The 21924-nt window shown below is 37.3% G+C and overlaps 3 protein-coding genes across 3 annotated transcripts in view; 2 read left to right on the forward strand and 1 right to left on the reverse strand.

The window, feature by feature from the left end:
• cyth2 (cytohesin 2) lies at positions 1-17475 on the forward strand. Its single transcript, XM_055047506.1, has 12 exons — positions 1-391; positions 2690-2840; positions 2983-3049; positions 3121-3239; positions 3319-3399; positions 3608-3720; positions 5888-6036; positions 6120-6231; positions 7283-7359; positions 8604-8675; positions 8782-8936; positions 14088-17475. The coding sequence occupies exons 1-12, from the start codon at positions 325-327 to the stop codon at positions 14173-14175; spliced, it is 1251 nt and encodes a 416-aa protein (XP_054903481.1). The 5' UTR covers positions 1-324; the 3' UTR covers positions 14176-17475.
• The window catches only part of si:dkey-283b15.2 (neuronal pentraxin-1), a 10514-nt gene continuing 6049 nt past the window's right edge, over positions 17460-21924 (reverse strand). The window contains exons 3-6 of the mRNA XM_055047488.1: positions 21372-21849; positions 20650-20903; positions 19724-19903; positions 17460-19058 (exon numbers count right to left, since the gene is read on the reverse strand). Coding sequence (XP_054903463.1) covers positions 18849-19058; positions 19724-19903; positions 20650-20903; positions 21372-21849 — 1122 coding nt within the window. The 3' untranslated portion in view covers positions 17460-18848. The remainder of the gene's footprint in view (positions 19059-19723; positions 19904-20649; positions 20904-21371; positions 21850-21924) is intronic.
• The window catches only part of zgc:158689 (uncharacterized protein LOC791177 homolog), a 25753-nt gene continuing 22757 nt past the window's right edge, over positions 18929-21924 (forward strand). The window contains exons 1-2 of the mRNA XM_055047483.1: positions 18929-19214; positions 19739-19813. The gene's annotated coding sequence lies outside the window, so the exon portion shown is untranslated. The remainder of the gene's footprint in view (positions 19215-19738; positions 19814-21924) is intronic.

The following is a 21924-nucleotide window of genomic DNA, read 5'->3' on the forward strand; positions in this document are numbered from 1 at the left end:
TTTCTTTCACTAAACTATGAAAATAAATAATGTAGCTGTTAATGGTTCATTATTTGTTTAAATGTAATGTTATTTCCAAACCAGCAGTAATGCGGAATATCTGCCTCCACCCTTTCCAAATATAAAAAGATAAACTCTGGTTTTATTTTGAAAATGAACTGACCGGAAGTAGACTGGTGTACACTCAGACGCCTCTTCCCGTGTCGCCACCTTCTTTGTCTACGGCCCAACATTTCGACACCGGTGGAGGGGGGGTTGTCTGTTTTTTTTGTCTCTAGTTTTGAGGATATATTTCCCAATATATCCCCAATTTTCTGACATTTAATGACAGTCGACTCTGAGCTATTTATGCCTAAAAATAAAGCACCAAAAATGGATGACCTGGACTACAGTAAGTGTTCTCATTAAGTCGCTGTTTGCCTGTGGTTCCGGTGGCTAACCGCAGCTAGTCAGGTGTAGCTTGTTGCTTATTTCATCATCCGCGCAGGTTGACAAAACTCTTTATCCCGAAGCATGTTTGAGAGATGGCTGTCTTTCTCCGACAACGTGTTTACGACAGTCCATATTCAGACTAAAACCGCAGCAGTAATGCTACCTTTGCTAATGAAATATTGATTGTATCGATGGCTGCCCTGAGCGAACTTTACAGCTAATGTCGGTGGATGTTTAGCATCGCCACCAGTCTTTGACTTAGAGCTGGTCTATCCAAAAAGGGAATGGTTTCCTAGAAAGCGCACTGCAGCTGGTTTAAATTAATGTACAGCTTTTTTTTTAAGAAGGGAAACTGTGGGCGTGGCAGCTCATTGTTTTGTGGTTTAAAATAAATCGTCTTGTCAAAATGTGTTGCTTTGAGCACCAATAATTATAGTTTTATGTTTTTTGTTGTTGTTTTTGGCGACACTGATCTTAAGCATTATGTTAATGTTTTTTCCAGCTCAACTTGTTTGTGCTTTTGTTTGCTGCTTTATCGTTTACTGTATTGTGCATTAAGATGTTTAACATTACATGTAGAAACGCATAGTAAAAGAAAATAAAGTTTCTTCCAACTTACTTAGGAATTGTCTTGTCAGCTTTATCAAGATTATTTGTTTGCTTTTATGCAACTCTGCTTTCAGCAATATAAATACTACTTGATTATTGGGCTGAGTTTCATGATTAATTATTTTAATATTAAAATCTGTTTCATTTAGGTGATTTATGTAACGCACTTCAAAACACACAGTCGATGTTTTTTTACAAAAAAAAAACATCGACTCATTTTATTGTCAAAGCACCAATTTAAAACAAATTGTAGTCTAAAAAAAATTAAGAAAATAAATAAATTTCAGCTCAATTATACATTCATTCCAGTTATCAAGCAATGCTTTTAGTTCAGGTTATTATTCAAATCAGATTGTATGGAGCTATTGGCTTATAGTGTTCATTTCTTTTGGATGAACGTGTAGCAAAAACTTCCCTTTAACAAGAAAAAACCTTCAGCAGAACCGGGCCGAGTTGTTTGTTGTTTTTTTGAGCAGCCAGAGCAGAGACACAAAAAATATACTGAAGAACTATGTTGAAGTACTTTCAGTGTTGATAAAAAGTGGAAAGGAGAATGCTGCAGCATTAAATCAGCCAACGTCTTCCTCCAGGAAGGTTTCACAGCCAAGCAGAAGATCAGATCAGATGTAGCATTTATGGAGAGAAAAACTGAGAGAAATGTCAAAGTGATAGCAAACAATGCAAATTGGAGAACAGTAGAAGAAGAAAGTAGCAAAGTGAGGGAAACTGATCATTTTGTATTGCAGTAGCCTAAACCAACATAGCTACAGATAGCTCAGGATGGCTTCAGCCCTTTCAATGCTCTCTAAAACATTTTAGAGCAAGTCGGTTGTAAATGTTTCTCCTGACCAGTTTGATCTGAAAATAAAAAAAAACCCCAAAGTGATTCATTGAACAGTATCAGACATTAGTTTGACTTGATAAGGCAGGAGTTTAAGTTGGAATTGTTTCAGTTTCTTGGGTTCAGTTCTGAAAAGCCTATTTCAGAAACAAGTAAATGTTGGACTTTATAATGTCAAATAAATGGTAAGAAGAATAATCTAAATCCTCACACCTTCTTTTGTAGTAGCTGACAGAATCTAGTTCTTGACAAATCAAAGCAATTTCAATGAAAGTCTGTGTCTTCAGGTGAACAAAGATTTATTTTGGTTAATTCTGGTTAATTGGGGGATTGGGAATTTTTTTTTCTTTTGCGTGCCCTCGCAGCATGTTTGCGAGGGCACGCAAAAGAAAAGGAAAAAAAATCCCCATGTCTCCTAGGGGGCTCCGTACAATATGGATAAATTTGAGATATTTGTATTATTTTTTTTTTTCAGGACGTGAGCTAGCTGTTCTGATTAATCATTGATTCACTTTGTGCTGTATTAGGAAAATGGGTTATTAATTAATTTTAATGAAATTTCAGTGGCACAGTTATTGGGTTCTTCCTGATTTTCAGTGACTGTTTCATATATGATTAATAAATATTTTATTCCTACCGTCTGTGTTCTCTATTTTTGATTCTTAAGATAATGGAGATTGACGAATAATGCACTTTGTTTCTATATTTTTGCCACCAGAATAGATTGCTTTTGACCTAGATTATTTTAGTCCTGTTAACTATTTGTGAAATGCGCTGCAATGCAATCATTCTTCTCTTCCTCTGCAGTCCCGGTAGACCTGAGCCCAGAGGAGCGCTCTGAGCTGGAGGACATCCGCAGGAGGAAGGGTGTCCTTTTGCAGGAGATCCAGAGGCTCAGGGAGGAATTACGAGAGGCAATTTTAGAAGTAGAGGGACTGGAGACCAGTACAGAGGGCAGGTAGATAAATTTTTGTGTTCAAATCAACAGAAAGTCTATGATGTAATTAGGATTGCTGTGTATATGCAAAGTGTTTAAGAAAAGCATCACATTTTTCTGCTGTAAAATATTCTGATTCTTACCATTTTTATGCTTTCTTCAGCAAAACGCTACAGAAAAGTAGACATGTGGCTATGGGACGCAAGAAATTCAATATGGACCCAAAAAAGGTAAACGCCTTCTTGGACTTTTGCAGCTGTTTTTGTCACATGCAGTTTTTACTCAGTGACTCTTTCTGCAGGGGATTTTGTTTCTGGTGGAAAACGAGCTGCTCAGGCACACAGCAGAGGACATCGCACAGTTCTTGTACAAGGGAGAAGGCCTCAACAAGACCGCTATTGGGGATTACCTGGGAGAAAGGTGCATGACTTGTAAAAAAACCCCACACTTTTCCTGTTTTGTTGTCACAACGATTTCTAAATATGACTTCTTTTTGCAGAGACGACTTCAACATCAAAGTGCTTCAAGCTTTTGTTGACCTCCATGAGTTCACCGACCTCAACCTTGTGCAGGCCCTGAGGTAAACGTCCTCCTCTTCTTAGCTTAATACTGAAACACATTGAGTTATATGCAGCCATTATTCAGGGAGCAGAAAGGCTCAGTAATGGAAAATCCCATGTTTGTCTCTGGATGGGTTAGGGGAACTTTATGCAACAGGACAGAAGCCTGCTTTGATTGCAGAACTTGATCTTTTATGCTGGATCTAAACCTTGTCCTGTTTTCTACAGACAATTCCTGTGGAGTTTCCGTTTGCCCGGCGAAGCGCAGAAGATTGACAGAATGATGGAGGCCTTTGCTCAGAGATACTGCCACTGCAACCCTGGTGTCTTCCAAAGCACAGGTTATTAAAAACACAACCATTTTTGGCTGTGAAATCTGTCCTGAATGTCGTTTTTGGAGTTTTTCCAGTTCTGTAGAATCCTGTTTGTTCAAACAAAGTGAAAAATATTTTCAAGATATGCTGCTCTCGCACTCTCTCTCTTACCAGTAATAATTTGCTGATACATTAACCCACAGAGGCCTTTGCATTTATTCCCAGTACCTTTCAATAAGAGCAGTTTGTGCTTTCATTGCTTCCTTGAATTGTTATGAGATGAGGTACATTCTTTCCGTCTTCCTTTGTGTAAAGCAAAAGTAGTTTGGCAGGTTCTGTGGCTTAAATACATGTTGATGCAGTCATGCAAATGTTTTCTTTGAGTTGCATGAATAGAGTCAAATAGAAATAACCTTTATTTTCCCTCAGTGGGGAAATTCAGGTGTACCAGCAGCAAAGACACACAAAAATTAACAATAATTAAAACAGGATTAAGAATAATAGATAGTACTCCAAGGGAATATTTACAACTTCATTAAATACTGTACAGCTATACAATGTAACATCCACTAAGTCAAATAACCTGCCATCGAATCCCAAAACCACACACAAAAAAACTCTGGTGTGTCAATACGACTTAAAAAGTTTGCAGTGTCCAATTGACCATGTCTCTTAAAATTGAAAGTGAGTTAATAAGGACCTATTGTGTAAAATTCACATTTTTATACTTCCATTGGGTTTTCTACTGCTTCTAAAAGCAGCATAACATAAAAAAGAAACACCTAGTCAGTTTTTGGCAATAAATTAATGTTTTTTTGAGGTGTTTCAAAAGCCTCTCAGTATATGGATGCTGCACTGTTACCTAACAACCCAAGCTGAGGTCCAGCTTGTTTGGTCAGCTGGCTTTTAGTGTTTAGTTGTTGAATTTCATTCCAGAAATCACTTGCTGCATTCTTGATGGTTGTGCAGGAAGCTCTACTTCTGCTTTTCAATAACGTCTGGATTTATAATTGCACATCTGTTTGCAGCCATTTTCACATCAGAGTGTAAACATTAAGTTTGTGGGCGTGGCCAGCAGCATCTTATTAGGATTTAAAGTGACAAGACGCCATAAAACATCTCATTTTGTAAGGAGATCATAATAGGCAGAACTGACCAGACTAAAATGTGATTATGCAAAAAATGAACATGTTTTGTAGCTCATAGATGCATCCTAATCTTTTCAAGGAAGAATTATAGGTCACTTTCAACAGAAATCTTACATCTGTTGGTCCTAAACTTTGACATATTGGTAATATTAGAAACTTAATTTTCTACACCCAACATGGAGACATGTAATTATTTAAAAGACCAACTTGGGTAGTTTCTTTTCATGATTGTCAACAGATTTCACAAGAATGTCTACAATAGAGTTGTAGACTGTCTAGCGCTTTCCACTCTGTTGTAGAAAGAAACTCAATTCTCTTGTTAAAGATGCATGACTTTGCCTTCAGTTGAGCCTAAAAGCTCAAGTTCTAATCAAATCAAGCAGCGATCAAATGACTTGACCTGGTTTGACTTCCAGGGTACTGAGATTATCTTTAAAGGTGCAGACTGGACTACATTCATTGTTTGAATTTTTAGTTTGTATAGGTGAGGCATTAGTCTGGACCAGATTTTTGCAGAATCATAAACTTCAGTAAAAGGGACACAGATTCAATTATCCAGATATTTACTTGTCTAGTCAATATTTTAAAGGTATTTAAAATATTGACTAGAGGTTGTTTGAATTCAGTAGCAGTTTTATTGTAAATGTACTTATTGCTCTGAATATTATTTCTTTTTGATTGCACTTTATAAAGTAACACAAGCATGCTTGTATTAGCTGGTTAATTATTGGACAGTCTTTTTCTATCTCTTTATGAACTATTAATGTGATTATAAGCTGTAGTTGAAAATAATAGTTCATCATAACTTTTACAATATTCAGTATGGGAGAATGAAGCATTCAACAGTTTGATTTAGTTTCTCTGCCAATCTGCGTGTCATTAATAAAATGTTTCTGTAAGTGATTTTTGATGGGAAGGCGTAAACGGTGCAAGCGGTTTGATGTAAAGTTAAGTGCTCCTTGGAGAGAGCCTGGGTTGTAATAAAGTATTGATGGATTCCTTCCTACTCATTTCCTGTCAGTTATTGTTTTCTCTGCTGTCCACAGACACGTGTTACGTGCTTTCATTTGCCATAATTATGCTGAACACGAGCCTCCATAACCCCAATGTGAGAGACAAACCCGGACTGGACCGTTTCATCTCAATGAACCGCGGGATCAACGACGGGGGAGACTTGCCGGAGGAGCTGCTCAGAGTACGATCAACCTGATCAGTTGTGTTGGTAGTTTAAGAGTGATTGTATGGTGATCTCATCTCTTCTGGTTTGTTGTGTTTCAGAATCTGTATGAAAGCATTAAAAATGAACCGTTCAAGATCCCGGAGGACGATGGTAACGACCTGACGCACACATTCTTCAACCCAGACAGAGAGGGCTGGCTGCTTAAGCTTGGTGAGAGTTTTATCTGCTTTATCTTGCCTTTAAAGAGGGTCTAATGTGCAAAATTGACGTTTTAACCAATTTTATATTTCCATTTGGGTCTTAACTGCTTCTAAAAACAACAGCTCAAGCACTTAAAAGAAAAACAGCCACAAGGTTTTGGCAATAAGTTAATGTTTATTGGTGTCTGGAAAATTATCCTTTTCAGAAACCTTCCTATTTTTAAGTCAAAATCAACTTGCACCACCCCGTTACCGAGCAACCTGAGCTGAGCTCCAGCACGTTTGTTCAGCTGGTTTTACCTGTGTATGCGCTGTACAATGGCTGCTGGAAAAGACAAGTGTTTAATTGCTGCATTCTTGTTGGTTGCACAGGAGGCTCCACTTTTGTTTTTCTAAGTTGTAAAATTGCACGTTTTTGTAGACATTTTGTAAAACTTTATCTGAAAATGATTTTATGCAGAAAATGTAATAAACTTGTTTTGTCTGGAGCTCTACTAAGCAGGTCCCCTGTAACTCCGATCCTGTGTTAATCTGTTACTGATGATCGCGGTTCGTGTTACAGAGATATGAAGAAAACCTGCTTTGTACTGTTCTCTAATCACCTCTAAGGCTTTTTGCTACGTTGAGTCTGTCTTCCTGTCTCTGAGGTTTGTTGCCTCCTGGCCTCCAAACACTGCTGTTGTATTAAAACATTGCCATAGCATGCGACGGTGAATCACAGACTCACTCTCTTGTGCTATAGCAGTCTGGATTTTGTTCTTTCGCATGACGGGGGCCTGTGGTCCGTGTCACTAATACGGTCACTAATACGGTCTCTTTCCCTGTTTCCTTTTGTCTCCCTCTAATTCCTCTTTTTCTCTTTGTCTCTGCTTCTGTCCTGCCATTTCCATGCTCTACTGCTGCTGCTTGTTTTCTCAGGAGGTATGTACTGATACAGTGTTTAATAAAACGTAGAAACAAAAATTTTGAAGTTTAATTAGTAGGTAGAACATAGATATTGTGCTTATTTAAAAATAAACCCCATGCTTCTTTAAATACCTGATTTATTTTTGATCTTGCAGGAGGAAGAGTGAAAACTTGGAAACGCCGATGGTTCATCCTCACAGACAACTGTCTTTATTACTTTGAATACACCACAGTAAGTCTCAGTGTTCGTCAAAATGTCAGCCTCCATGCAGGATAAAATAATTACTGTGTTTAAAGTGTTGAGGCATTTCCTTTAGAGTGCTGCTGATTTCAGACAATTGGAAATTGATTTTATGTCGAAGACCTAAACGTTTCACAGTTTGAAAAATGAACAATTTATCAAATGCACATGTTTTCAATTAAACTAAATTTAAAAAATAAATATAAGTTTTTATTTTAACCCATCTTTGTACCAATAAATATAAAAATATCTAAATGTTGAAATTAATAAAACTTGAAATATTTATTTAACAGTGTAGACTATGCAATAATTTTACTATTTGTTAACTATTTTCTCATTTCTTGTGACCCTACTAACTGGATTGGTTTATCTACACAACAGCATTCAATACTGCAACACAGGACAACTTTCCTTTCTTCAAGATTTACTAAAACATCAAATTCCAATAAGATTTTTTTTAATAACTGGATTGACAGCTGAACAAAAGTGTCTGGTAAAATTAAAGTGCTCAATGTAGAAATCACATTTAGACTTTTGAACATGAAGCTCAAGAACCCGTACTATAGGTGTAAATTAAAGGAACAATGTTAAGCTTCTTAGGGAACCAGCATAAAATACATGCAGTATTAAACATTTTTAAATGTGGATATATTAATCTGAAACTGTTGCCTAAATATATTATTTTAAAATGAATCCAATGGTGCCCTGTCAACTAAATAAACCTTAAATATCAGACCTATTTTATATGAAGAGGAAATATATGCTACATAAAACACACACTCTTTTTTTAATGTGAGGAACTTCATAAGAAATGCTAATTGTTTAGGTGCCTACGGGCCAGTAGGGGGCGACATCTGCGGCTACAAATGGGAATTTCTCACTGACTTCAGTCATTTTTTTTACTTAAATGATCAGGATCATAACAGCAAGTTCAACTTTTATTCATGAAGAAAATTTCATTGAAAAAGATCCCACTTAGAAAAATGTGAACAGACTAGGTATAAATTTTAAATTTTATAAAAAATGCTGCAGAATTAAATTTGATGATTTCTTGTACTTCTGAAAAGGTGGATTAATTTGTCAGTGTTATTATCAAGGACAAGTTTAAAAGAAATGTATTGCCAATGAGAAACTGATCATTACTGCACAACATTTCTCTGCAAAAAGCTCCAGTCATGCATCTGTAACATATGCTTTGTGACTTAAAATGAAGCTAAATGAATTTTCGCCAACAGGATAAGGAACCACGAGGAATTATTCCCTTGGAAAATCTTAGCATCCGTGAAGTAGAAGACCCAAGAAAGCCTGTGAGTTGCCTTCATCTCCTCACTGGAATATCTTACTAGTTTGTTTTTGTAATTTCGCCATTGGGGAATGGATGTCATAACGTCTTTTTCTTATTTTTGTAAACAGAATTGCTTTGAGCTGTACATCCCCAACAACCGCGGGCAGCTCATCAAGGCGTGTAAGACGGAGGCTGATGGGAGGGTGGTGGAAGGAAACCACATGGTGTACCGTATCTCTGCACCCACACCGGAGGAGAAGGACGAGTGGATCCACAGCATCAAGTAAGAAAAAGACGACAAACGGAGATATCAGATGCATGTCCATGTATTTCTATGTGATTTTATTTTCTTATTATTAAAAGAATGTTCTTATTGTTACATTTTCAAAATTTAGTGTTGAAAATTCTTGAATTGCAGCTGGTTGTTTTCAAGGTTTGGAAAGTGCTTGAATTCTGCAGAAAGTCTTTGAAAGTGCTTGATACATTTTGTAATAACGTGCAATCTAATTCTTGATTAAAGCTTAGATTTAGAAAACAGTTGAACCCAGATATATTAGTACACAGACATTTTTTTCCTCACTGTATAAAAATAAGTCAGACTAAACTTCTCTTGTTTTACGTCACTTAAAATTACCTAAATTATTTCCATTTGCCAGAGGCAAGCATTTTTTAGAAATTTATTTTAGAACTTTCTTAGAATTTTACAAGTTTACATACAGTTGGTCTGTAAGAGAGACATTAGGGGTAGGTTGTCATCAAATCTAATTTTGACAGGTGCCACGCCCCTTTGACCTCTATTTAACCCCCCCCCCCCCCCCACACACCCCCCCACACACACACACACAAACACACACACACACCCCCGCACACACACACACACGCACGCACACACACACACACACACACACACTTCCCCCTCCCTCCCTTCCAGATGTCAGGATGTACCCCTCCTTAAATGAACATTTCTTAGACATCTATTATTCTTTGTTTTCTTGAAAGCTCCTATTGATTTTTTCTTTTTTAAGAGTAATACCAATACAACAACAGTTATTTAATCAAGAAAAATGTATATAATTATATACTATGCCTACTGAAGTTTAAATAGATTTGGAATGGAGATGTTACTTCTGATTCTGTGCCTGGCCTAGACTGGGGTCTGAGCTGGGGGCTTGATCAAATATAGGTACGGCCTGTGAAATCCCTTCGGGGGTCGTTCTCAGTAGATCTCAGTGACATATGGTCTGTGTGTTAGGTTTTTCTGTTTTCTCTCTGCTGAATTCAGAAAATGCCGTATATCTGACTTTCTTTTTAAGAGTAATACAGCACCCCAACAACAGTTATTTAACCAAGTAAAATGTATTTAACCAAGTAAAAATGTATATAATTATGTAGTAAAACCTAGTGAAGTTGAAATAGATGCCGGAGATGTTGCTTCTGATTCTGTGTCTGTGTTCAGCCAGGCCTACAACTGGAGGTCTGAGCTGCAACACGCAGGGCCTGCGAGAGAAGGAATGTACTAGTTGCATACTTTGCAAACTTTGCAGGATGCAGACAGAATGACAAATTAGCCACCTCGGGGGGAATTCAGAGCAAGACCCTCATGAACCCTGCTGGTTCATGAGGGCAGACCAGAGCCACATCTGTTTTTTTTTTTTTTCTCAGTTTATCGCTCTTTGTCTAAAGAGTAATTACCTTCAGTTATCTGTGAGCGACACACGCTTCAGAGAGAATCAGAACTGCAGCATCAGTGAGAAGTCCGTCTTACTTTCGGTATAACATAATTCGAAAACTATTGGAAACGCCGGTTTAAACACATTTGAAACTCATAGATTTTTCTGTAACACTCACTAGTGTGATACATTTCAGTAAATGTTTCTCATTTGTACATGTACTTCTTAAGAATATGTGACTGTTTGTAAGCAGGCCAACGGGAGGTTATTCAAATTAGACTTTTACTTTCCTTGGTTAAAGAATTTGTCCAGAATTTTCCAAAATTTATCCTCGCATCATTGTAAATGCTACTTTCGTTCAATTTTTTTTCCTGCTGCTGAATCAACACTGATCTTCCCAGAGCTTCATGCTTTCTCCAAAATAGTAAACGCCGGTATAAACACATTTGAAACTCATACATTTTTCTCTGTAACACTCGCTAGTGTGAAACATGTCAGTAAAAGTTTCTCATTTGTAAATTTATTTCTTAAGAATATGTGACACTTATTAAACAGACCTTACTGAGGCTACTCATATTTAAGTTTTAGCTTTCCCCAGAGTTGAAAGTTTTTTTTTCTCTCTTTCTTTCTTTATTTTTTTTAACACTGCACAACTACGCTCCGACATGGTAAATTATTTTGTTACCTTTATCATTATCCACTACTTTTGTCTCTAACTTATATGCTGTATACTGTATAGATTAACTGATAAAAGCTTTTTTTTTATTTTTATTGTTTGTGTGTTTTATCCAAAGATTCCTGCCAATGGTTTAAGATGAGTATAAACAACTAGTTGATGATAATTAAGTGATGTTCACTTGGGCTTTTTTTTTTTTTAAAGTCTGATGTTTTATTTTACACCGAGAGCGGCCAAAGTCCAGGTTCAGCAGAAGGTCTGAAGGCATCTGATTCAGGCTTCAAACTAAGTACCCGTTTGCTTTTCTGTAGAGCTTTGGTAAGGTTAAATTTAGTGGGCTAAAGAAAATCAGACAGTTGATTCTCCAATGTGAGAAATCCCTTGAGGTAGTCAAGTTTCTTGTTTGTTCAAATTTTGTTAGTCATTTACATAGTATGATGACTAATTAACAGTTGATTTATTAAGTGATCTTCAGTTAATAAATACAATGTAATCTTTCAATTCATAGTTGAAGTTCTATTATCGGAATTCTGCAAATTAAATATTTTGTCGTATATTTCAATAATTCCTTTCAATTCAGTCTAAGCTCCCTGAAAAGGAGAAATTACCTTTCAGATCAATATATTTTTGATTGCTTTGAGTATCATGATATTTTTACTTCATCTGACTGATATGATCTTCTTTAACGCATGCTGATGGTTCATATTGTTCGTTAATAAGCTTATCATTTACAAGAGGTGAACATTAGTGAACATTAGTGAACAGATAGCATCATGAGAAGCAAGGAACAAAAGCTGTAGATAATTTTAACGGTAAAAAAAAACAATCACCATGTTGTGACCAACTCTGGGAGAAGGGCTGTGTAGTGAGTATGTTTTATTTTTTTAATATTTGTTTTAGGTAAAGTGCACCATTAGCAAACTTAGTTAATGTTATTATAACTTGGGGCTAGTAGTCAGAAGATGTGAGAGGGGTTATTTTAAAAAAAAGAAAAAAAATCACTGATTGAATGGTTGGTTGATAGCCAGCATATACTGTATTTGAAGTTGTGCAACAAAAACCAAACTAAAAAAATTATATGAAACCTGAATGGCCATTCAGTTTGATAAATATTTACGCAGACTATTATTCAATAAATCGATAGAAATCCAAGTGCATGCATTAAAACATCCAATCTAAATAATATGAATTGTATTCACTATCTGAATATAGACTGAAAGTTTACATTGATCATTTATAAGCTTCAGTAACGGAAAATTCAACAACTATATTTTGTTACTGAACACACTAAAGTGTGTAAAATGATGGATGGAGGAAAAAAGCATCATTTGGGCCGAGAAACATACAGCATATAAGTTAGAGACAAAGTAGTGGATAATGATAAAGGTAACAAAATAATTTACCATGTCGGAGCGTAGTTGTGCAGTGTTAAAAAAAATAAAGAAAGAAAGAGAGAAAAAAAAAACTTTCAACTCTGGGGAAAGCTAAAACTTAAATATGAGTAGCCTCAGTAAGGTCTGTTTAATAAGTGTCACATATTCTTAAGAAATATTCTTAACAAATGAGAAACTTTTACTGACATGTTTCACACTAGTGAGTGTTACAGAGAAAAATGTATGAGTTTCAAATGTGTTTATACCGGCGTTTACTATTTTGGAGAAAGCATGAAGCTCTGGGAAGATCAGTGTTGATTCAGCAGCAGGAAAAAAAATTGAACGAAAGTAGCATTTACAATGATGCGAGGATAAATTTTGGAAAATTCTGGACAAATTCTTTAACCAAGGAAAGTTAAAAGTCTAATTTGAATAACCTCCCGTTGGCCTGCTTACAAACAGTCACATATTCTTAAGAAGTACATGTACAAATGAGAAACATTTACTGAAATGTATCACACTAGTGAGTGTTACAGAAAAATCTATGAGTTTCAAATGTGTTTAAACCGGCGTTTCCAATAGTTTTCGAATTATGTTATACCGAAAGTAAGACGGACTTCTCACTGATGCTGCAGTTCTGATTCTCTCTGAAGCGTGTGTCGCTCACAGATAACTGAAGGTAATTACTCTTTAGACAAAGAGCGATAAACTGAGAAAAAAAAAAAAAAACAGATGTGGCTCTGGTCTGCCCTCATGAACCAGCAGGGTTCATGAGGGTCTTGCTCTGAATTCCCCCGAGGTGGCTAATTTGTCATTCTGTCTGCATCCTGCAAAGTTTGCAAAGTATGCAACTAGTACATTCCTTCTCTCGCAGGCCCTGCGTGTTGCAGCTCAGACCTCCAGTTGTAGGCCTGGCTGAACACAGACACAGAATCAGAAGCAACATCTCCGGCATCTATTTCAACTTCACTAGGTTTTACTACATAATTATATACATTTTTACTTGGTTAAATACATTTTACTTGGTTAAATAACTGTTGTTGGGGTGCTGTATTACTCTTAAAAAGAAAGTCAGATATACGGCATTTTCTGAATTCAGCAGAGAGAAAACAGAAAAACCTAACACACAGACCATATGTCACTGAGATCTACTGAGAACGACCCCCCGAAGGGATTTCACAGGCCGTACCTATATTTGATCAAGCCCCCCAGCTCAGACCCCAGTCGTAGGCCAGGCACAGAATCAGAAGTAACATCTCCATTCCAAATCTATTTAAACTTCAGTAGGCATAGTATATAATTATATACATTTTTCTTGATTAAATAACTGTTGTTGTATTGGTATTACTCTTAAAAAAGAAAAAATCAATAGGAGCTTTCAAGAAAACAAAGAATAATAGATGTCTAAGAAATGTTCATTTAAGGAGGGGTACATCCTGACATCTGGAAGGGAGGGAGGGGGAAGGTGTGTGTGTGTGTGTGTGTGTGTGTGCGTGTGTGTGTGTGTGCGTGTGTGCGGGGGTGTGTGTGTGTGTGTGTGCGTGCGTGTGTGTGTGCGTGGGGGTGTGTGCGTGTGTGTGTGGGGGGGTGGGGGGGTAAATAGAGGTCAAAGGGGCGTGGCACCTGTCAAAATGAGATTTGATGACAACCTACCCCTAATGTCTCTCTTCTGTATGTAAACTTGAGAAACTACTACCTTTTTTGTTGTTTTTCAGATCTGCGGTCAGTGTGGATCCGTTCTATGAAATGCTTGCTGCCAGGAAGAAACGGATATCACTGAAGAAGAAAGAGGAGCAGCCCTAGGTTACATCTTTGTTCCTCTTCCTCTCACATCATCTCTGCTGCTCGCTCCTCTCTTTAACCTTTCTTCCTCCTCCTCATTCTTCCTGAAAATGCTTCCTCTTCCACTTGCAAGGAGCCCTTGCTGTCCCGACCACCAGACTCTGCAACCGGAGCGAATGGCTTACCTGCTGAGGCTGCCGTTCACAGTACTGCTGTTGCACTCAACTTAATACAATAATCCCAGAGCACAAACAAATGTTTGCCATCTTCTCACCATCACTCCCACTTAAACAGGCTGGAAAGAATCTATAAGACTGTATTCACACTAGAAAGTATCTATTTTTTTTTTTTTTTTTTTTTTTTTTTTTTTTGCACACTGGATTGGTCTGTTGGCATTTTATCCACATCAAAACACTAATGTAATTGTTTTGTTTTTTCAGATTGCTCTAATTTTTGGGAACGATGTCCAGCAGTTTAAAAGGTTTACCATCTGGGCTGAGAATTGCTGTGAGTCAAGAGTCAAAATTCAAGATTTTTCCACCTTGGTGTGAATACAGTTTTATTCAGGGTTGCAAGAAGCTGCAATTTCATGAAGTCCTATTTTGTTATCATCAGTGCCGCCTTAATAAGATATTCCCGTTGTTGATTGTGCATAGCCAAGACAAAATGTGAAGTACTGACAATAGGTTTTTATTCTGATAGAGCTGTGAATTTGCAAACTAATTTAATACTACAAATGGCATAAAATTCACATCCAACGTAAATACTGAATTATAGCAAGGAAAATGTTATTAATGTATATTTTCACCGGATTTCAAAGTGGAAACACAGCGAACAGTATGAACTTTAGCATGTTTCTTAACATGTTTGAGCAATAGCAGAGTAGAGCATTGTTGGCTGCAGGCTTGTTAAATCTTTATTTGTACAGAGCAGCTCTCATCGTGTCTTTTTAGAATTAACATAACGGCATGAAACACAAGTTTTCTTTTTTGTGCAGCACTACAACTCAACATCAACTCTGTCCACCAACATGGGTTTTGTGAAGTCACAAAGGCAGCTCTTTTCGTTGTACACTTTTTGTAAATAGACGTTAGCATATTTGTTTACAAAACACATAGATTTGATTTAATTTATTCTTTATCTTTTGTTAAAATCAGATTTTTTTTTGTACGAGCTACTGTTTTACTGCATGTCGATGAACGGATGGATCAGTCGTAGGTACTGATGCATGGTTGACCAAGTTAGTGCACTGATTTGGAAAGTGTTTGTTTCCTGGTGACATGGAAAGATAGCATTTAATACTGAAGTTGGTTTGTGCATCAAGTGAGTGATCCTGCTTATCTTTAGAAAATGAGATGATATGTTTGACATTTTTTGTTTGTTTGTTTGTCTTTCTTCTTGTGGCATTCAAACTCTGTAAAGCACAAACAGAGTTTGATTCTCACACTCTGCTTCTCAGTGTCGAACTTAAAGGGCATATGTCATCATTTTGATAAAATTCTCTGTTTCAAATATGTTCAGCTAATTTACATTTTAAGACTGAAATTCAGAAATGCAATCCTCCCCCCCCAAAAAAAAAAACAAACATACAAATTATATTTTGGGACCTAAACCCATTCATTAAGATATAAGTAGCGATAGCAAAGTCTTCCACTTGAATTTGAATTCATAAAGGGAATATTTATTTCTGGTGATTTATCTTCAGAGGTTGAGGAGTAATCTTAAGTGTTGTAACCTGAAAACCAAACAAACCGGCACTCTACAGAGAGATTTAAAAGTGCATGTGATGAGTCCATTCTGAGTAATTCACCATCCTGAGCACTTGTGGCAAAAACTGTAAAAGATAATTTGACCATTCAGATTGATGCTTGAATATTGTAACTCAGATGTGTACAGGCACATTACACCCAACAAAATAACTAAGTTTTATTGGCACCATCTCCACATTTCCAATTATCTTCCATTTATGTTCCAATGCATTAGATTTGGCTAAGAAATGTCAAAATAACTGCCAGAGAAAACTGGTTATTTTTGCTAACCATCCAGATGTGTTGTTTCGAGGGAGGAAATAATGATTTAACTCTGTGGATATCAACAGATGTTTTGCAGCAAAAAAAGACACATGACAAATCTTAATTAGACACTTAAAAAGACACATGACACATGTTAATCTTTATGCTCACAAATAGACACAGTCTCCCCACAGTCTTCCTCCATGTTGTGGTTGTTCCTTCCCTTAAAGCCAAGTTGATATTAGATTTTTTTTTTTTTCACAGAGTTCAGCCATATTTTCTACACATTTTTTATTACTCCCTCCAACATAACATATTGCTCGGAAGGCAATAAGAATAGTCCCTTTAAAAAGTTTACCTTTAATAAAACTTTTCATAATTTGTGCCCAACAATAGTTCATTTGACATGACAGATCTTATCAACATGTTATCAATAATCTTTTGAGAAATTCTGCAAAGAATTTGCTCTTTAAGAGTACCTTTGCTCTTAAAATATGCTACTTTGCTATAAAATCAATGGATTTGTTGAAAATACATTAGTGTACGTAAAAAAATATGACATATGCCCTCTAAAGTCTGGGGAAGCTGTTTGAGCTGAAGTTTCAATGTTATATTTGAAATAAAAAGACAGCTAAATGATAAACACTAATAATAAACCATTGATTGAAAACACTCGTATTAAAAGTTTAGATTTGTCTCCAGTCATGGATTTGAACCTACTTTAGTGTATTTGTATTTTTGATGCAGCACTTTATCGAGTTTAGCATTTTGAAGAAAAAATTGCTGTTACTGACCAACACTAATTCAATATGGCGCCCTCTGCTGGTAATCGCACACACTGCAATATGCTGAGAAATGAATGAACAACCAGCAGAAAGTTTCTCACCAACTGGTTTGATGGAGATTTATCAAAAAAAAAATGTATTTCCACTTTGTTTGAACATCATCAGCTGACAGATGTGTTGAAATGAAGCCATAAGTCCCAATTTTCTGGCTTCATTTTAATTTTTATGTACATCACCGGGACTGTCCGTCCTTATAATTTTTAATGTTCAAATTTGCCAAAAAATGGAAACTTTTTGGGTGAAAACAAAAATGAATACTGTTAACGACCTTGGTGAAAGAGAAGTTTCTCTCTGCAGACACACTACGTTCAGAAAATGTTCATTTTGTATTTATTTATTTTTGTTTACTTGGAGGTAAAGATGGATGAATCATCTGTACATGTAGCAAAAGGAAAACCACAATACATTGGTGCCAGTAAAATACTGTGTAACAATAAAAAAGTAAGTAAAAGCAAACAAAACAATTTGTTGTGTCTTGTCTCTGTTTTTTAATAGGGCCTGTTGGACCACCTCGCTCTTTAGGATACAACTCTAGTGCTTAATATTATATATAATGTTAACCATCAACTTAATTTTCTCTTTTGTTTCTCTTAATATTTTTTGAATATTTGAATGCTTACAGTGAGCCTGAGTGCGACTTGTGAAGTCAGCCTAATAGAGCTGAGATGAACATAAAAATGGGGGGAAATGATGCTTGGTTCCTGATGCCACACACTTCTAGGATGAAATTAGTGGTATTGAAAGATTAAAAAATATGTGTTTTCATACTGGTCTGGTAATGTAAATAAATCCAAAGGCAAGAGTGTTTCCTCTTGACCATGGCTACTATTTCAACACTTTGGTCTTTCAGGAGAACTGGCTCTTGTTCAAAGAGAAAGAAAACTTTGAAAATTAAGCAGTGGCTATGTATATGTTTCTTATATTTATTTTTGAATTTAACTTGTATTGGACTCCAGTGTTGTAATCGATTTATCTGTGTTGACATAAGAGTCTGAAATGCGCTTTCAGTGAAAGCGCCTTGAGCGAGAACAAAAGGCTTTATTTTTGTAATTTTATTACTCACATTTCAACAAAAACACAGTCACATTGTTTTAAATATTTTCTAATAGCTTCAATGTATAACATATTGTACAATAATAAATATACAATCAAGGCCAAAATGACAAATTCAGAAGCCACATTGCAACAATCTCAACACACACAAGTTAGAAGTTACTCACTGTTCAACCCCCAAAAAGTGATGAATAGTAAGAGTTTGTTCTGTGAACAGCCTTGCATTGTGAGGACAAAAAGTTGAGGAAAAACGACAGAATAAAGATTTTTAAAATGTTTAAAAACACAAAACTGAGGCAGTCACACCAGAGTGCATTAGACTAAACTGTCTGAAGTCTTCTATCTTTAAATGTAAATTTAAATAATTAAAAAAAGAGAGAAAAACATATTTGAGTTCTACAGTTTCTTTGGTAAATTAGCTGTATGTTTCATGGAAACCTCAAAAAAGAGAATCCAAAGTGTGAAGAGAGTTATGAATTTCATTACACTAACTCTAATCTACAGCCGAACCCTTTGAGGTCCTGCTCAGAACTGAAATCATTCAATCTTATTCACATTATGACAATATGTCACAGTCAGCACTTGTCTGTTTATAATAAAACACTAATTCATAAAAAAAAGAGAGAGAGAGAGAACGTCAAACATTCTCTGTAAATACGGTCATCGGGCTACAATTTTATCCTCCTTTTTGCTTCATTTGATAAATAGTTTAAAGGAAGGCAAACAGTCTGAATACTTGAAGTCCAGAGAGCTTCGAGTTTCTTCTTCTTGGGCGGTTACACCTTCAGTGGCAGGGGTCGAACGGGTACCTAGCAACGCCGCCGTGAAGCTCCACCTCTGACTCAGACCAGTCGATGACGTCACCGCGTAAGTGGCTGCCGCAGGAGGCCAGGCTGTAGATGTCAGCGGCGCTCAGGGCGCGCGACCACATGTGGAGGTCTGACATCTCTCCCACGTACGACTGAGTGGCATCAAAACGGCCTCCAAGAGTGTCCTGAAATACGATAGGGGGGATAAAAATGTCACCTTTTGACCTTTAACGCGGCAGTATATATATTAACACTGTCGCCATGTTGTGGCAGTTTGCTATGAGACGGAAAATCTCTGACCAAAATCAACCAATCAGAGCCAGGAGGCGGGTCTTAGCGCTGTAAGTCAATTTATGTTCACTCTGCTAAACAGTTTACCATTACAGAAAAACCGTTTAGCATAGCCATCATCAGTGGCTACGTTAACTAGACTTAGCATTCATGGCAGGCTGTGCTAGCTGCAGAGTAGCACAGATAGAGAGAGAAGGAGTGAGCAGCACCAAACAGAGGGAGATTGACAGCACTAAGCCCCTCCTCCTGGCTTCAATTGTCTGTTTTTTAGATACCACTGGGAGAAGGCAGAGGAGCATGATGTTTTATTTTTAGTTTTAATATTTTACAGATTTTGTCTCATAATACCCTGTCACGATGTCATGTATTTTAAAATAACTTTTTCTAAAATAACTTTTTCTAAAAGTTGCATGCTTCTATAAAAATATTAATGAGTACTGATAAAGCTAAATGCTCCAGCTTCACGGGGGATTTTTCTCATTGGCCCACAAGGGAAAAAACAGGATGCAAAATAATTTTCTAAGTCCTCACAAAAGCAAAAAATATTTTTTGTCTTTACCTGCTCCTGTCCTAGGATGAAGACCCCTCCAGGTTTGATGGAGTGCCAGGGGGAGAGGTTCGACCCAGACCCCCGCTGCACACCGTCCTGGTAGGCCTCCCACTGTCCGTCCCTCGTTGTCCACGTCACACAAACATGGTGCCACTTCCCATCACTCAGAGATAAGGGGAGCGTTACAGCCTGTGGATGAGACCGCAACATTTTCTTTTAAAAGTGCAATGGTGATGCCATGTTGACACATGATAGTTAAATTCAAGAGCATCATTTATTGAAAAGTGTCATGAAAATTTACCTAAGTATTTCAGTAACTACTGAGAGTCGCAGTAACTCAACATTTTTTACTCAAATAAGAGTAAAAAAGTATTTATTAAAAAGGCAACTCAAGGACAGAGTAACAGATGATAAAATTTAATTTAATATTTGAGAAAAATGTCAAAGCTATGCAGATTCTGCCATTTTAAAGAATAAAACAAAATAAAATGAACAGCTGCGTCGATGACTACAGCCCCTATACATGTTGCGTGCTATACCAGCTGAGCCACCCAGCCACACAAACTGTGTTGTAAGTAACGTGTTATTTTTTGTCTCAGAACCATGAAAAGCAAATAATGTACCAGATTGAGTGTCTTTTTTTGGATCACATGTGCTAAGGAACATTCACTTCCAGTTGATTTTATGGGATGATAAAAGAACGTGTGTTCAGGGCAGAAATGATCAATACATCTTGTTGTTTTTTGGCAAACACTCGTGTCACCCCCCCCAGCATGTACTGCCCTGGATGGTGAACCATATTCTCCATACTAAAAAACACAATTTTCCTCAGTAAATGATAATCAGCTGGCTGAAAATCAATCAATATTGATACTGAAATATTGAATTATTTTGCAAAAAGGAAACAAATCAGGGTTTGGTTTGCACTTCCTCACCTTGTCATCTATAAGCAGCTCGATGGGGTTGTTCCCCCACTCGATGAGCACCAGCTCATTGGCCTGTCCGGGTGCGGAGTAGGAGAAAGGAGTCCCCAGTCCGGGTCCCACGCCTGCCTTCATCCAGAGGCACAAGGTCAGAGCGAAGATCTCCTGCAGCAGAGTCCTCTTCATCCGTCCGTACATGTAGTTGGTCCTCATCGGGAAGCTGATCTGGAAGGCATCCAGGTTCTTGGAATGTTTCTTGTTGGAAGCTGTGGAGGAAAATTTAAGTTGTTTTTTAAGTTTTAGCTGTTCTGCTACAAGCAACATACAAGACTTATTTAGGAGCTTGAAAATTGTCACCTTCCCAAAACACTGGCCTACATAATTTTATTTTATTTTTTGCCAAAAGTGATCTCTTTTTAATTTTTGCTTAAATCGTCTTTCAGCAATAAAAAGGGGGCTGTTTTTTCATTTTGACAAAATTGTGTTTGGCAAAAATGGCTCAGGAAACTATTTCAGGAAGGTGAAAATATTAAAATTATATCCAATTAGAGTTGATTTCAAGCTTGATTGTCAGAGTTCAGAACCAATTTGAAATAGCAGTTTAAGACTAACACATTTTCTTAGGCATTTAATATTGAGATTAAGGCTGAGACAATTAATTCAATTTATTTCAAAATGTCTAAAGAGTCTTTATCTAAACTGGGAATCAGCAGTGAGCATCAGGTGAATTTTACCTGTCAGGTGCAGCTGGTTGAGCATCGTTTCCAGTTTATTAGAGTGGAAACCAGTTCTGTACCCAGTGTGTGGGAGGTAACTGTGATCCTCTGTTTCATTGCTCCTGTGACCATCCTCTTCGTCCTCCTCTTCCTCCTCCTCCTCCTCCTCGTCCTCATCCTCCTCACTATCACTATCGTGACCTTCATCATGATCGTCGTGATCTCTGTCATGATGGTCTTCACTGTGGCTGTCGTCATGATGGTCGGTGTCGTCGTGGACGTCGTGGTGTTCGTCGTGGTGGTCGTGGTTGTCGTGGTGGTGACCGTTATCGTGGTGGTCTGCGTCATCTCTGTGGCCGGAGTCGTCATCGTGGTGTTGGTCCGCGCTGCTGCCCAGGGCGGCGGCGTGGTGGTGCAGCTGCTCCTCCAGGGTGCTGATCTTCCTCTGCAGCAGCTCCTTCAGAGAGTTGGAGTATGTGCTGGTGCTGTTCCTCTTCTGAGGAAGATAAAAACAGCGAACATTACAACACACACTGGTGCAAATTAGCCTAAAGCATGTGTGTCAAATCCG

The sequence above is a fragment of the Poeciliopsis prolifica genome, unplaced genomic scaffold (assembly GCF_027474105.1).
Source record: "Poeciliopsis prolifica strain line A6 unplaced genomic scaffold, Auburn_PproV2 SCAFFOLD026, whole genome shotgun sequence".
Taxonomy (NCBI): domain Eukaryota; kingdom Metazoa; phylum Chordata; class Actinopteri; order Cyprinodontiformes; family Poeciliidae; genus Poeciliopsis; species Poeciliopsis prolifica.

What these genes read in the sequence shown, in the direction of transcription:
- cyth2 (XM_055047506.1), top strand. Translation starts at nt 325, where the DNA reads ATGACAGTCGACTCTGAGCTATTTATGCCTAAAAATAAAGCACCAAAA. An exon ending in GAGACCAGTACAGAGGGCAG is followed by an intron (nt 2,841 to 2,982) that starts GTAGATAAATTT and finishes TGCTTTCTTCAG; the next exon opens with CAAAACGCTACAGAAAAGTA. An exon ending in GAGTGGATCCACAGCATCAA is followed by an intron (nt 8,937 to 14,087) that starts GTAAGAAAAAGA and finishes GTTGTTTTTCAG; the next exon opens with ATCTGCGGTCAGTGTGGATC.